At 41.7% G+C, this 16,205-nt stretch overlaps 1 protein-coding gene and 1 long non-coding RNA gene across 6 annotated transcripts in view; one reads left to right on the forward strand and one right to left on the reverse strand.

Moving 5' to 3' along the window:
* BAZ2A (bromodomain adjacent to zinc finger domain 2A) overlaps window positions 1–16,205 on the forward strand; it is a 112,197-nt gene that overhangs the window by 54,388 nt on the left and 41,604 nt on the right. For all 5 annotated transcript variants that reach the window (XM_068267560.1, XM_068267565.1, XM_068267562.1 and 2 more), the window contains 6 exons: window positions 1,965–2,102; window positions 4,764–5,279; window positions 7,553–7,753; window positions 10,328–10,543; window positions 11,063–11,236; window positions 14,146–14,223. In XM_068267560.1, coding sequence (XP_068123661.1) covers window positions 1,965–2,102; window positions 4,764–5,279; window positions 7,553–7,753; window positions 10,328–10,543; window positions 11,063–11,236; window positions 14,146–14,223 — 1,323 coding nt within the window. The remainder of the gene's footprint in view (window positions 1–1,964; window positions 2,103–4,763; window positions 5,280–7,552; window positions 7,754–10,327; window positions 10,544–11,062; window positions 11,237–14,145; window positions 14,224–16,205) is intronic.
* LOC137545852 (uncharacterized) lies at window positions 8,470–14,573 on the reverse strand. The gene is made up of 2 exons (XR_011026112.1): window positions 14,504–14,573; window positions 8,470–8,667 (listed from the first exon to the last, which is right to left on the reverse strand). It is a non-coding gene; the product is annotated as an uncharacterized lncRNA (long non-coding RNA).

Genomic DNA, 16,205 nt, shown 5'->3' on the forward strand with positions numbered 1-16,205 from the left:
TTGAGGTTTGTAGTAACACAAGCCATCCAAACTGTGAGAATAAAACATTACAAGGCCTTTGACTCTTCTTTTCTTTCTCGAACAAGAACAAATCATTTTGAGTAGATATTCTCAAAATGATTTGAGGCTTAAGGTGCGTACACGCACTACACTGTGTCCACGCGCTGTCGGCAGACTGATAAGGCTGTTTCTGAACGATCCGTTGTCAGTGTTTTACTATAGCAACCTATTCAGTAATCCACGTTATGCAGTGTAAATATATGGGTGCTTATACGTTCGATGGAGGAATCTGTAACAATTCAGGCTAGTTCATACGGAGGTTTGAACCATACACCCAACATGCAGCTCTTTTGCTGAACAACCGTCACCTCTTATCCAGAGTAATCCAGTATGAGCAGACACATAAGCAGTGAAGAATGGCAGTTTTCTGGTCAAGCTTTTTCTGCATGCCTGAATACTTTTTTTTTCATTGTTGTGCAAATGCAAATTGAGAGACTGCTGGGACGTTTTTCTTCTATTAAATGCCATGTGTATGACCTGGCATTTTAAAGATTTTCATACAGAAGGCTTGTTGCCACTGTGGCCAGTTGCAAAAGTTCCATATAGCAGCGTCTCTTTACCGAATCCTGAACAACTCCTGTTTTGCCATGCATAGCCCCCCCCCCCTCAAAAACTGGTCCTTTATGAAGCCGCTTCTGATGCAGAAATATAGCCCTAGACGAATGATCAGCATAGAATCGGGTCACACCTGTGACAGGGAACCTGCACCAGAGGGCCTGGATGGATCTAGCATCCTTCCTCCTCCTTCCACTGCATCCATGTGTAGAGGTAATTGGTGCAGGAAAGAGTAATGAATAGGGCATTGTTACCTTATGACGTTTGGTGAGTCCTCTCTAATATCCTCATTTTCCATGGCTGTGTCGATCTGTCCATCAGCGTCCAGAGCCGAGTGATGTCACGTTGTGCACTGAGAGAGACATGGATATGGGACCTACAGGATGTCATTAGATAACTGTGCCGTGTTCCTTCTTATGCCTTCTTGTAACAATCATCTCTGCATTGCTATGTGGAGGGCTGCACTTCCTGGCTTGATGACTGAATTTGTGATGGGGGGGGGGGGTGGGGGGGGGCCAAAGGGCTGAATTTTGAAGGTGGTGGAGGTAGAGGGAACATAATGGTAACATTTGTTATGAGGACATAATGAAGCATTTGGTATGGGTTGCTGGAGGGGACAGGGTATGATGGATAAACTTGGAGACACTTTAGCTGTTCTGGTTATTGTTTGGAAGTGACATGGTGGCAGCACTTGTTATGGGAAAAGCATGCATACACCAGGACAGTTACTTGGGGAATTCATGGAGTATTTAGATTACACCAGAGCAATTGCCGGGTGGTACTGACTAACAGAGAAATCATGGCACAGAGCTGCCTCTACATTGCTGTTCTTTTCTGATGATCTCTGCTTCAGAATCAGAATCTTTTATTTTGCCAAGCACGACTTGGTCGTGCCCAGAATTGGGCTTGGCATGTACAGGGCTAATGCATGGAAGGACACACAGCGATTTTAAAAACATTTATACAGAGTTTGTAATGTATTTTATACATAGTAATGAGTGTAGAGAGTTCATAGAGTTGACAGCCAAGGGCAAGAAGCGGTTCCTGTGTCTAAAGGTTCTGGTGGAGATGGACCTAAACCTCCGGTCTGAGGGGAGCCGACTGAAGAAGCGAAAGCCTGGGTGCGAGGGATCTTTGGCGAGCCTCAAAGCTCAATAGTTCATTTTAGAAGTCATGGACGAGTTTTTTAGGATATACAGTTAGCAACCTGACTACACATGATTATATACTCTGTAGCACAGCAGAAGATAGCCACGCTATATAAATAAATTTTTCAGGTTTTTTTTCTTCTTTTAGCTTTTTTTTTTTACCAGTGATTTATATATGATTTTTTCTTTTTACTATTGTAGACATGGAGACCAACAATCATTTTCCTAGCACTGGCCAATCTCCGTTATCAAGCTCCTCAGGACTGAAACAGCTGCCTCCATTGGTGGAACCAGTTTACACGAACAACTCTCTTGTGTTATTTCCTCAGCAAGTAAAAAGTAAGGGCTAATAAAAATGTAAAAATTGTATAATAGTGTTCAAAACACTGAGCTTTTGTGGTTAAATAATCTCATTGGGACTTTGATAACATGTCTTAGGCCTGGGACCCACTACACTTATTGTGATTAGCAGTTTTGAAGTTCTGCAAAGGATTTTGGGTAAGCTGGTGGTTTCTGGGTAGTACAAGAGCTGCAAAATCACTTTGAAATCACTATGTATAGCACTTTTGAAAGTGATTTTGTTGTGATCATATACTTGAAGGGAACCTGAAGTGAGAGGGATTTGACGTCTGGTATTTATTAACAATTAGATGTACAGAGGCGCCAAAAGGATAAAATATATGCTAAAACATTTAAAATATTCGGGTATTCACATACTCCAAAAGCAAAGTCGCAACGCGTTTCACGGGCACAATCCCACTTCATCAGGCATTAAACATACGGAGTATCACACTGAAAATGACAGAGATGAAGGCATATCAGAAGTAAAACAAAATATATACCAAATTAAAATATATTATATATTGTAATGATGCAGTAAATTCCCGGCTGAAAAGGTAAAACCTAGAGGAGCTCTTTTTGTACATGTGATGGTGGGTGTGAGAATATACAGATTGTACAGAAGTGGGTGAATGAGTACAGGGGTGAAAACGGATGGTAAATCTTATGGTACAATAACGTGGCAAATGTATGGTATGGGGGGTAAGCAGAAGTGGAGGACTAGTGGTAAAATGTATATGGTAAATAGCAATGTGAACATAATTGCATGGTAATTAGCGATTGGATAGTGAAAGTAGTATTGAGTGCAGGAAATGGCTCCTGCATGCGTTATCTAATGTGAAAGAGCCCTAAAAGTATAGAGGCCGAGGATTAGCAGGGCCGCCAGGCAACTGGTATTGTTAAATATATCAGCCTCCATATCTTAGTCACTTCAGGATCCCTTTTAACATTGAATTGCTATCGCTAGCAAAATAGTGCAGGCAGAGCAATTTGGGCAAATCGCAATTGCTTCAGTGGGCTCAACCCAATCCACTTTTATTGGCCTAGCGATTTTAGGAATTGCCAGCCATTCCTAGAAAGCATAGATCGATGCTGAAGGCGATCTAGTGGGTCCTAGACATGAACGCCTTGTACACACGCTAGACTGAACTCAAAAGACTGTCTCAGCCGAGAATCTGATGTGTACAAGTGTCTCTCTTATGGTTGCGTAAAGATTCCCAATGCTGGATAGTTAGTGATGGCCAAGTGCATTGCTTCACTTACCATGTCATGCACCATGCTGTTATTCCCGGTTATTCCTCCTCTCCTTCCCATAGGAGCAGTATTTGTTGCTTGGCTGTTGCTGAAGAGCACATCTATGTGAGCTTGTGGTCAGAACTGTTGCCCTAAGGATTGAATCCTGATCCCTAAAGGTGACAGTTATAGTGCATGCTAAAGGAACTTTACTTTTAAAAGACAGCTTCTACTCGTATTTGTTTTGAAGCTGGGAAAAGGCCTGTTAGTACGATTTTTATTCTTTATCTCATTCTCCTGGGTTCATGGCCTGTACTTTGTATTTAGCTCCATGTCACATAGGTGACAAGTAACAGATATTTCAGCAACCACCAATCTCTACTTATTTATAAAATGTTTAGATGTGGTGGGAATCTGGGCAGCTACAAATCCCTATCAGGGAATGGTATTTAGCTGATAATGGCACCTAATAGGCAGCATCTGTTGCCAGTGACTGTGCTGCAAGCTTAGAATGCTGTTGACGCTGTTAGTGATTTAGCAGAGACTCTCTGGGGACAGTAACAGATGAGGCTGCACTGGAGTAAATGGAGAATAGTTTTTCAGTATGTCAGCATGATATGGGTGGGTTAAATGTCTGCTGTGACACATTCTGTCTTGTATGACGTGGGACTTACTGTCCCAGTGCCTATTTACCTTCATTTGTTAGCGTCAGTTCTTCATGTAGACTATGAAAGACTTGTCTCCATGCGGAAATCTCAATACATTATGTGACAGCTTAGTAATTGATGTGCCTAATGTAGCCTTTTTGTCTGTAATAAGACTTCTTGCATCTGACATAGTTAACTGGAAGGAGTTAATAGCAGGCTGTGAGTGCCGTTTCTGTGATTATTTCATCTGATCAATAGGGAGAGCGCAGGGGGTGGGGCATGGACTGAGCTGAAGAGTTCAATGTACAGCCATGGAAATCTGAGTCTCAAAATGTGATGAACAGACTTTTGACCATGTACTTTAAAGGACAACTGAAGTGAAAGGTATATGGAGGCTGCCATATGTATTTCCTTTTAATCAGTGCAAGTTGCCTGGCAGACTAGCTGATCTGTTGGTCTGCAGAAGTGTCTGAATCACACCAGAAACTAGCATGCAGCTAATCTTGTCAGATCTGACAATAACGTCAGAAACACCCGATCTGCTGCATGCTTGTTCAGGGTGTATGGATAAATGTATTAGAGGCAGAATATCAGCAGGAAAACCAGGTAACTGGTGTTGTTTAAAATTAAATAAATATGGCGGCCTCCGTATACCGTTCACTACAGCAGTGTGACCCCAGTCCTCATTTCCTAAGGAGGCACATGCAATGTTGTTGTTCCTTTTCTGCAAATTTTGTTTTCTGCTCATTTGAAAGGAAACCTTGAAACTTTTCTCTTTTAGGTCTGAACTGCGATATGCCTGTGAATGGCCTGATTTCCCCCTCGTTACCTGCTAATACTCATGGGACCTTTGCATCAGGTACCAGCACTGCCAGTCATCCCACATCTAATAACTTTGACTACCTCTGGAAATTTCCCAAGTCTCCAATTCTGAAAGATTGTCACGGGCCCAGTCTGCCTAAGGTGAATGGCTCCACATCCCCTGTGTCACATGGACCTTTCTATAAAGGGAATTCACAGGATGCCTGGGAGAACTCTACTTCAAGCTGCCTGGCATCTCTTAGCTTCATTGGCCAAGACTTGTGCAATTTTAGTAACATTAATGTGAAAGTGGCATCTGCAGCTAATGGAACACATTGCTATTCTAAAGCACCCCAACCAGCTTCTGCATCCATATTACATGTGCAGGCGGATTCTCCTTCCTCTCTGTGCCAGGATGAGCAGCAAGTTATGGAGATTGATGGAGCGGAGACATTGGAGGACGAAGAAGAGGCCATTTCCCCCGATGTTCAGCCTGGTGTGTATAAAACTTTAACTGTACTTATTAATAAGTCAAGACTCAGGTGCCCTTAGCATGGTAACCGGTTAGAATATTTTAGTGTACCATGTATTTGGTATTTCTAACTATACAAGCATTACAGAGTTGTGTAAAGGATTAAGAACATTATGCTGAGCATACACGGTGAGTTTATGCGCCAATATCGACCCAGCGCGCCACCGCTCGTCCGCGCCGTTCGATCCCCGCTCGTCCCCGCGGGCATGCCTTATCAGCTCCCCGCTAGAGTGGGGAATCTATTCGGCGGGTCTTCGGACCTGTCGGATATTATCAATCAAGCCATCAACGGTTCGATTGATAAGGAAAAAACTAACCGTGTATGCCCAGCATGAGGCCAGAAAACCACTAGGAGCGATTTCTAATCACTAGTGATGTGAAAAAGCTCTTGCTAATGCAATGCTATGGGGGATTTTTATAAAATCACATTGTTCAAGTGGGATCACACCCAAAGCATTACATTAGCAAGAGTTGTCAAATCATAAGGGCTCAGAAAATCGCTCCTAGTGGGTTTCTGGCCTTACTTGGAAAGGAAGTATGTGAGTGGTGGCCTGTTTAGGAATCGGCAGTACTCAGTTATCATTGTTCATTTAGGCCGCATGCATGCTGACGTGCTTTGAAGACTTGATGGTTCTTATAGGACATTTACTAAAGATAACTGCGTCTGTGGTTCTGAGAAGCTGAACAGTTTTCAAAAGTGTGCCACCCCCAGTAGTGTCATTGCAGATCATAGTCTGCATAGCTGAAAATTGCTGAAATATATGTAGTTGTGTGCAGTAGTGCACAGTTGTTGTAACTTATCCAGGTAGTCCTGGATAAGATTGTCACTGTGCATAAAGTTCCATCCAAACTTTCTGGCAGGAAGTGTTAAGTTTTTTCTCATTCTATCACTCACATTAGCTGCCAGGTCAACCTTCTCTTTTTACTCTCTGACAGTGCTGAGCTATTGGTAGGTGAGGAGATGCCCATAATAACAAAAATTGAGCACATGCTGCTCTTGGCAGTTAAAAAAATTGTTGTATTCGTCCTTGTTAAGTTTATTATGTGTATTTTATTTCTCCTGCTTTATGTACATTTATATTATTTATTTAACAGTGACGTTGAAAGTATTACCCTATTGCCTGGTCCTATTTCTGGTTAACCAATGATTCCTCTGTATCACTTCACTGATGTTGTATTGTACTGATGTGTATTAAAAAATGATTAAGTACTATGCAACAACTATAATTATTTAAAAAAAAATTAACTGTAGGAATGTGTATGCAATTACCTCACTGTTTATTAGCTTTGACTATAGTCTACGTACATGTAGCCTATACTCAATGGATCCCAGTCCAGTTTTGTTGGATCGCACTGGCTTTCCAGGCTTAGTAAATCTGTGCCTCAGTCTCTGATTAAACAGTGTTTTATACTTTGTGATATTTTAGTGTCCATCAGGTTGTGTAAATGTGAGTTTCCTTTTCACCAAATTTGCAGTACCATCTTACAGTAACATATGACCGTGGTTGCTGTGGTCTAAAAATGGACCCATGAGCATATGAATCCCACCAATGCTGAATGCTTTTGAATGTGCAATCCTTTGGCTTAACATCTTGATGCCACTACCTGTGGAGTTATTAACATAAGGAGCATACTTACAGCCTGTGAAGTCTTAAGCATTCTGAACTACTATATTCTTTGCTAGTATAGTGTTAAAGAGAATCTGTACTCTAAAATTCTTACAATAAAAAGCATACCATCCTATTCATTATGTTCTCCTGGGCCCCTCTGTGCTGTTTCTGCCACTCCCTGCTGCAATCCTGGCTTGTAATTGCCAGTTTTAGGCAGTGTTTACAAACAAAAAACATGGCTGCTGACCAGCATGTGATAGGCTGAGAGAAGCTCAGACTCATACTGAGCCTGGAGGGGCTGTGGAGTGGGTGTGTATAGCTTCTGCCTATCACAAGCAGGGCAGCACATTCCTGCCTGAGTGCCTGAGCCCGACAAAGCTGACAAAAGAAAGATTAGATTATATAACAGAGATAATACAGCCACTGTGCAACTAGGAAAGGCTGCAGCAAGACAGACCACATTAGAACAGGTATAGGAACTTATAGGATAGAAGAAATAAGGATGAACATTTTGTTACAGAGTCTCTTTAAGGTGGTAGATGGCCCTGAAGTTTGCCTTCTTATAAGAAGCAGGAAAGCCGTTTTTGTAATGTGTTAACAAGAACAGTTTCATTCACTTTCTTTCAGATCAAACATCATCTGAATATGATGAAGAGAATAGTCCAACCCTGTCTGTGGATCCAGAGCCAGTTAGTGAGACTGTGCCTCTACCTTCTGCTTCTGATGTCAGCCAGATAGAAGATTCCTCTCAGCTTCCAGCCGAGCTTGGAGATTCTGAAGACCTGAGCTCAGAGTCTCTGGGGCCTTGTGAAAATGAACTCTGTCATGGTACGTTACTTGGCCTCAGATTCTCATTTGGATTGAGATTTGGTCTTTGACTTGGCCCTTCCAAGACATTTAAATGTTTCCATTGTAGTAATTGCAGTATTTTAGAGTCATTGTTCTGCTGGATTGTGAACCTTTGTTTATACCCCAACTCTGATCTGTATTTGTTCTCAAAATTCTCTGACCTGTCTAGTGTGCTCCTTAAGGTGGCCACTAACGGTCCCATTTCTAGCGAAAAATCGTTTGAGCGATCAGAAATTCTGATCCGATTGGTTGTAAATAATCTCCATTGGTGGACACAATCGATTATGAACGAGTGAAAAAAATGTCGCCCGAATAAAGTTTCGTCGAACCAAAATTTTGATTTTTTTTTTATTTTTATTTATTTTTTTTTTTTTTTGGTTGTGATAGATAGGAAGTAAGGATTGGTTCGTTGATGGTGTAGTGAACGATTAATTACAATATTTCACTTCCAATCAGAATTTCTGATCGCTCAGACGATTTTTCACTGGAAAGTGAACTGTTAGTAGCTACCTTTAGTCTACATGTTGCTTTCTTAGTGGTGTTGCAGAGTCGGGGCATTTCAGAAAAGTCCTATTTTGCAGGCATGGTGACACATCTTGCGAGATATTTGATTCTTTGCAGGTGGGTTCTAATCAACTAATCATGTGACTCCTGAAGTTGAGCTGCAAATGTGCTAGTCAACAAGGTCCCTCCAGTTAAGTGATGCAGTAACTGACAGCATTTATAACCACATATAGTGCAGTTAGTCAGCAGAAAATCCCTGTATGTAATGCTTAGTGGGTGGCTTCTTCTCCTTCCTCTGCAGAATGGGGAGGGGAGTTGGGCAGGGTCAGCTTTGTTGATGATAGAAAAGACTGGCTGGTGTCACCTCAAAACGCCTCCCTGTACACAGTCTGTATATGGTAAAGGGAAAGAGGTAGAGTATTTGTACAGTTCACACAGTTATTCAATTTAAAAAAAGCGACATGAGACATTGGTACAGAATGTCAACACTGCAACTCCAGCCATCCCGGTAATAAAAAACGAATAAGGCAAATGTTGTTTACAAACCATGCATAAAGCTTTCTAATTTGCATATTATGGTAAAAGTTTTAGAAAATAACATATGGTATAGTTCACAAAATACACACTACATGTGCTGGGTGTTTGAATAAACCAGTGTAAAACTACACTTGAACAGATTTTACAGGAGAAACGCAAAAAATTAGAACATCGTGCCAAAAGTCCATTTATTTCAGTAATTCAACTTAAAAGGTGAAACTAATATATGATATTGAAGCATTATATGCAAAGCAAGATATTTCAAGCCTTTATTTGTTATAAGGTTGATTATGGCTTACAGTTTGAGAACCCCAAAATCAAAATCTCAGACCATTAGAATATTGCGAAAATGTTCAATATTCTAGGCTCTGTGTCAGATTCTAATCAGCTAATTAATCCAAAACACTGGCAAAGGGTTCCTATCTCATAGATTTAGTTTCACCTTTAACTACTTTGGCCTCCTGGACGTACTAGCTACGCCCAGGAGGCCATGTGCGCTGCCACGCGCCCCTCCCGGCCCGCGGTTCGCTTGCCAGGCAATCAGTGAATCGGGCTATGGTGCCCGATCACTGATTGCTCTACCCCCGAGAAAAACCGTCAGCTTCGCACGGAAGCTGAGGTTTTTCTGTTCCTATTTCCCCCGACGTCACTCTAAGCGTCCGTGTTATGCGTCCGTGTTATGCTTAGAGTGACGTCATTGTAAACAAACTCATGGCTGCCATCTTGTGGCCAAAAAGCCAACTGCATGAAAATGCAAAAAAAAATTAAAAATAGACCAATATGTAAAAAAAAAATTGATTTGCATCCCACCCTCCCAAAAATACCCACATAAAATGTTGAATAAAAAAAAATTACAATAAAAAAAAAACACAAATATTTACATAAGGGTCTAAACTTTTTAAATATCTATGTAAACATGAAATCTTTCTATTTTTTTTTTTATTATAAGCTTGTAAATAGTGATGGATGCAAAACGGAAAAAATGCACTTTTATTTCCAAGTAAAATATTGTCGCCATACATTGTGATAGGGACATAATTTAAACGGTGTAATAACCGGGAGAAATGGGCACATACAATACGTGAGTTTTTTAATTGTGGAGGCATGTATTAACTATAATGGCCGAAAACTGAGAAATAATGCATTTGTTCAGTTTTTTCCTTATTCTTCCTGTTAAAATGCATTTACAGTAAAGTAGCTCTTAGCAAAGTGTACCCCCCAAAGAAAGCCTAATTGGTGGCGGAAAAAACGAGACATAGATCAGTTCATTGTGATAAGTAGTGATAAAGTTATAGGCTAATGAATGGGAGGTGAACATTGCTCGGATGCATAAAGTGAAAACGACAGAAGGCTGAAGTGGTTAAAGTAGAATTATTGAAATAAAACGACTTTTGCATGATATTCAAAATTTTTGGATTTCACCTGTATGCTAAGGCCACTTTTTGCTAAATAAAAATTCTCTTGCATGACAATTGGCTTTGATTTTAATCTCTTCTATCATTAATGTTCTAGATGCAGAATTACCTGTTCAACCAGCCTCTAGTCCATTTTACTATTCTAAGGAACCAGATGAGGAAACCCAAGAAAATGAGAGTTCATTGGTAGAGGCATTGAATATGGAATCATCTTCAAGCATTGCCAATGATCCTCCAGTGATTGAAGAAGAAAGTTCTGACTTAGTCATTGCAGAGTCTGATTCTCCTGAGTTAGGAGACTGTGCATTGCAAGGTACTTGTACATGGTTCTTTGTGTGTGAAATGCAAGGTACTCGTACATGGCTCTTTGTGTTACTAAAGTGACTGTCTTTCTGAGATCTTTTCTTCTATCTATGCTTTGTCTACAGCACTGCAAGTATATTCTTTAGCTCCTTGTTGAATACTTCATGGCAATACAGCTTGCCATGTCAAATGTCCTTATACAGTGTAGCTGAGCTGTAAAGTGGTTTACAAACTTATTAGTTGTGTAGAGAAAATTGGACATTAGCAGGTTTGTTTCCCCTGTACCAGCTAGGATGCTCCATCAGTAAATGTAGTGCTATTATTTGCCTTCGGCTATGTTGTTTGACAGTAGTAAACATACAATTTCCCAACCCACCAAGTCAATTTTCTGCAGCCCGAGTAACTCCATTTGCTGTTAAAATTGTTATATGGTGGTCTTGTTAGTGTGATGCAGGAATTTGAGAATGGACATGCTTTTGGGTCTTGGGAACCTGCTGTTTGTGAATGCACACATGTGCCATCTTTGCAGATGCATCTGAGATGGAGGAGAGTCCAGACAGTCCAAAGGAAACTAAAAGTGAAGAACCTGAGTCAGCATTGGAAAGTGTGTTATCTGAGGAAACTGATGCTGAGGATACAACCCAAGAGCCCAGGGTAGCTTCACCATCTCCCGCGAAAGCGGTTCATCCAAGAAAAGGGAAAGGTAAAATCTGAGTTAACATGTCTAGAGAGTAACCGGAATGGTAAATGCTCAAACCAAGCAGCACCTGGCTTATAAATGGCTGTTCTCAGTAGGCCACTCTGCAGTGTCAGTGAGTCTTGCTTAAAGGGACTCCGAGCAGTGCAGAAACTATGGAAAAATGCATATCATTTTAAAGCTCTCTTTCTCCTCTTTCCAATGATATATAAACCGCTGCCCTACGCCTTTTAGTTTTCGCTATTTTCGCGATTGAAATCTGCTGAATAGAGCTGCTGACTTTGAAAAAAAGTCGCCCTGTGTAATACAATGTAACTATGGAAAGATGGATATCATTTTACAGCTCTTTCTCCTCTTTCTGACGACACCTAAATCGTCGCCCTACGCCTTTTAGTTTTCTCTATTTTCGCGATTGAAATCGCGGCCGCGGCAATTTCAATTGCGAAAATAGCTAGGGTTGCGGTTTATATATCATTGGAAAGAGGAGAAAGAGAGCTTTAAAATGATATACATCTTTCCATTTAAAGACTCACTGAATAGGTGCTGGCTTACTGAACTGGAAAGAGCCAGGATTTGAACCCTGTGTCAGAGGTGGAGCCCCAAACCAGTACGCTATTCAACCACTGCTGTTTTAATGACACACACTGTGCTCACTACAGCTAAACAGGTGCTGAAAACTAATTAGTATCTCGCTATAACTTCCTTATAGGAGACCTCACTATGAAAGACATCAACTTCAGGCTGTCTCATTTCCCCACCCTAATTTAAAGAGAAACCGTAACCAAGAATTGGACTTTATCCCAATCAGTAGCTGATACCCCATTTTACATGAGAAATCTATTCCTTTTCACAAACGAATCATCAGGGGGCTTTGTATGGCTGATATTGTTGTTAAACCCCTCCCACAGTGTGATGGCAAGGCCATGGTTCTGACATCACACTGTGGGAGCCTTGTTGCATTGTGGGAAGTAACAGCTGTTTCCAACTGCCACAAAAGCAAGCAGAATCTCCTTCTACTGACATCACCTGCCAGCAGTAAAAATGTCACCATGTGATACATTTTCAGAATGTAAATCGGAGAGGAAAGATTTTACAATGGGCAAACACTGACTAAATCATTTATACATAATTATTGTAAAAATAAAGCACTTTTTTATGACATTTTCACTGAAGTTCCTCTTTAAAGTGTACCAGAGACAATAAAAGATAAAAGTTTTATACATACCTGGGGCTTTCTCCAGCCCCACAAGACGGATCGCTCCCACGCTGCCATTTTCAGTCTACCTCAGCTCCGGTACTGGGTCCCGTAACTTCAGCCAGTCTGTGCAAGGGAAGTGTGCTCTCTATGTATCTCTGGCTGAGGACGGCAGTCTGGGAGCAATCCGTGCTTATGGGGCTTGAGGAAGCCCCAGGTATGTATATGGGCCTGTTTCCACTACACGTGTATTCTGGATGCAAAAAAACAGACTCCAATGAATGCCTATGGGCCTGTTTCCACTAAACGTGATTTTTCTGATGCAGATTTCCAAAAGGCATTCATTGGAGTCAGTTTTCTGCATCCAGAATCCGCTGTAGTGGAAACAGGCCCGAAAACCTTTATCGTCTCTGGTTTCCTTTTAAGCTTAAAAATGACCCAGTGATTTGAGAACATGCAGGCAGATAGTGATTTGGGAGCTATTTGCCAGAAAGTAGGGGGTGCAGCACCCCAAGTACTCTCGCCTATTTATAAAATGTCATCAAAGATGCAAACTGTAAAGTGTACCCAAGACATCACAAAGTTACAATAAATATTTACCTAAGAAGATAGAAGCCTCTGGATCCTATAGAGGCTTCCCACGCCATCCTCTGGTCCCCCATCAACAAATGTGGACCCCCAGAAAATTACCAACGAGTGCTTGTTGGTAATTGTATCGGGGCTGCGCTACTCCTCGGGCACAAACGTGGCCATACTGTGCCTGCATAAGTACAGCAGCGCCTGTGCAGTAAACCAGAGCCGCTTGTGCTCAAGCGGCTCCATGGTACTACGCAGAGGTGGCCATGCTCAGGTAGGTGAAGCACTGCGTTCATGCCAGAAGAATACCGCCCCAATGTACAGGAGGCTCCCGACTGAGAACTAGAGGACAGCGTGGGAAGCCTTTGGAGGATCCAGAGGCTTACTTCTCCTTAGGTAAGTATTAACATTTTTAACTTTGTGACACCATGTTCTTTTAATTTTTAGTGGCCAGCAGAAGACGTGCTCAGCACTAAATGCTTCTCACCTAAGTGGGAGCCGGGGGCCTTGACCTCTGTTAAACCCATCTATCAATCGGTATTTCTGGTAAAAGAGAGGAATATTCTCATTGGCCGACCAATGTCTTTATGTTTACAAGCATCATGTGACTCAGGTTTCAGGTGTTGTCAGCTTCTGAGTCTCACAGCTAAAGTAGACATTCAAGGGTAGGAAGTTCTCCTAAAAGGAGGTTTAGCTGTGCAAGCAGATGTTATATGTGGAACCAGTGGTGGGCTTTTGAGTAGTTTACTACTCGAATTCGGAATTCAAATGAAGTCTAATAACTTCACGTGTGACCACAGGCAACGGGAGGTTAACTTAACCATACTTTACTACTCAGATTCCGAATTGAAGTAGTAAACTACTCGAAAGCCCACCGCTGTGTGGAACAGTGTTTGGGAGAGTAGCTGGCACATACATTCTGTGCGCAGTAGAGATCCTGAGTTCAGGTGTAGATCACACCAGCACAATAATGTATATTTAGTTACTGAAGTGAACATGCGCACCCCCAAAGTCATGCTGTGTGACCTTGCGTTTCCTCAGTATCCATCTGTCAGTATAGATGTATTGATAGCTAGATAAAGTGTTTTTTTTTTTTTTTTTTTACCACTGATGGTTAAACCATTACCACTTTTGTTTTTTGCAGTGACCCGTAAGAGGCGGGGAAGTCAGTGCAAGCAAGCACCCCCTCCCGAGGAAGAGTTTGAGCATTTAGAAGTGAAAGGTAAATTAAATCACCAGTATTAATGGTAGCCTAATGATCTACATGAAGGATCGTACTGAATGATCTGTGTAAGTATGTGGTATACGTGGAACAATGTTTGTAAGAGAAGCTCACACAATTGCATATATTTTTCTGTGACTTTTGATAAGATGGGGTTTCAGTGCAAGCAGAGTCCCTGTTAAACACAAGGAAAGTTTATCTCCCTGAAGCCTGACACCTTGTTAGTGCGTTTCCCCTGCAATTCGTTTTACAACTTGCCAAAGAAAATCTCTTGCCTTACCATCCCTCTGGCCCAGCTTGGGATTTATTTATTTTCAAAAGCACTTAGTGAATGGCAGTTTCTCTGTCCAACTGCCCAAAAAAACTGTGTAGCGAGCAGGGAAGCTGGCCAGCATCATTGTTTAAATCCTTTTTAGGGAATATCTTTCTAAAGAATAAAAGCCTTGCTGAGAATCCCCTATGAAGAGATGGACTAGTCCAAAACCTGTCACTTCTATCAGATTTCTACTATCTACTGTAAGTGATAGCAACATAGAAAAATAATTTATGGCTCATTTTACTCTGGAAAAAACGTACTTCTTATGTTTGCTCGTATTTTAAATTTTACAATTTTTCGCCATAGTGCCCCTTTAAGTTCTAGTCGTAGAGGTTTTGGAAGGTGCAGCTGTACAATGAAGGGGACAATGAGGCACCTGAAAGACTCAATTTGACCAAAATCGACTTTTTTTTTGTCAAATTCAGGTTTGCTTTAAATGGGAAATGTATCTTATTACTCAGTTATTTTAAATGTATCTCTCACAAGAATATAGAGTCTTACTGACTTTCTGTATATGTAGAGATGAATAAATGCTATAAAGAACAACTCCAGCCTATACGTTTGAGGGGGTAGTTAGAAGCCTTTATTGGTGTCCATGTTAGATAGATTACTATCACTTTTCCTCCTGGTCACGCGTCACCAAAAAACAGGAAGAGAACAGACTCTTCCCTAATGGGAAACACTGACCACAGTAAAACCATTTTGGTTTAGACATTCTAAACTACTCCTCATTTTGAGTTTTAATGACAACTGTGTCCTCACAGACCTTTCCTTGTACTACTGGCCCTGGTTAAAGATATCAACCAGGGTAGGAAGTGGGGTACAGGCATCCTAATGGGGTCAAAGAAAAAAATAAAGACGCTAGAGTTATAGCCATTCTTCTATTAACATTAGATGAGGACAGCTGCATCTCTGGACGTGTTTAAATCCAGACTGAAAACCAACCTGTTCAGTTGTTGGGTTTGAGCGGCACGATCGGCGAGGAGCGGCGGAAACAGCAGATGCGCGCAGCGGCGGGTAATTGAAATCTACTCCCTGCCAGCCAGGAGCCCACCAAAACTGGGTGTAGATTTCAATTAGCACAGTCCTTAAATAGCTAAGTAAAATAAGTGCTACTTACCCGGGGCTTCCTCCAGCCACAAGCTCCCAGCATGTCCCTTGCCGCAGCTCCCTTCGGTCCCCGGCAATGAAGGAGGTCGGCCTGTACTGCGCCTGCGCGAGCGGCGCTGTCAATCACCGCCGCGTAGAGCGGACTGCACAGCCACAGAACTACTGCGCGTGCGCAGTCCGCTCCGGAGGTCGGCCTGACGTCATCGCCGGGGACCGGGAGGGAGTACTTATTTTACTTAAAACAGCCTGATAACGCCTTTAAAGTGGTTTTGGCTTGAATTCTTGAAAGGACAACTGAAGTGAGAGGGATATGTAAATTGCCTGGCTGCCCTGCTGATCCTCTGCCTTCTTTTTAGTCACAGACCCTGAACAAGCATGCAGATCAGATGTTTGACTGCATTTGCCACATGCTTGTTTCAGGTGTGTGATTCAGACTCTACTGATGAAAAATCAGCAGGATGCCAGGCAACTGAATTGTTTAAAATGAAATAAATATGGCAGCCTCCAGATCCCTTTCACTTCCGTTTTTCCTTGAAGTGCTGATATGTTTACTTGA

The sequence above is a fragment of the Hyperolius riggenbachi genome, chromosome 2, assembly GCF_040937935.1.
Source record: "Hyperolius riggenbachi isolate aHypRig1 chromosome 2, aHypRig1.pri, whole genome shotgun sequence".
Classification (NCBI taxonomy): Eukaryota; Metazoa; Chordata; class Amphibia; order Anura; family Hyperoliidae; genus Hyperolius; species Hyperolius riggenbachi.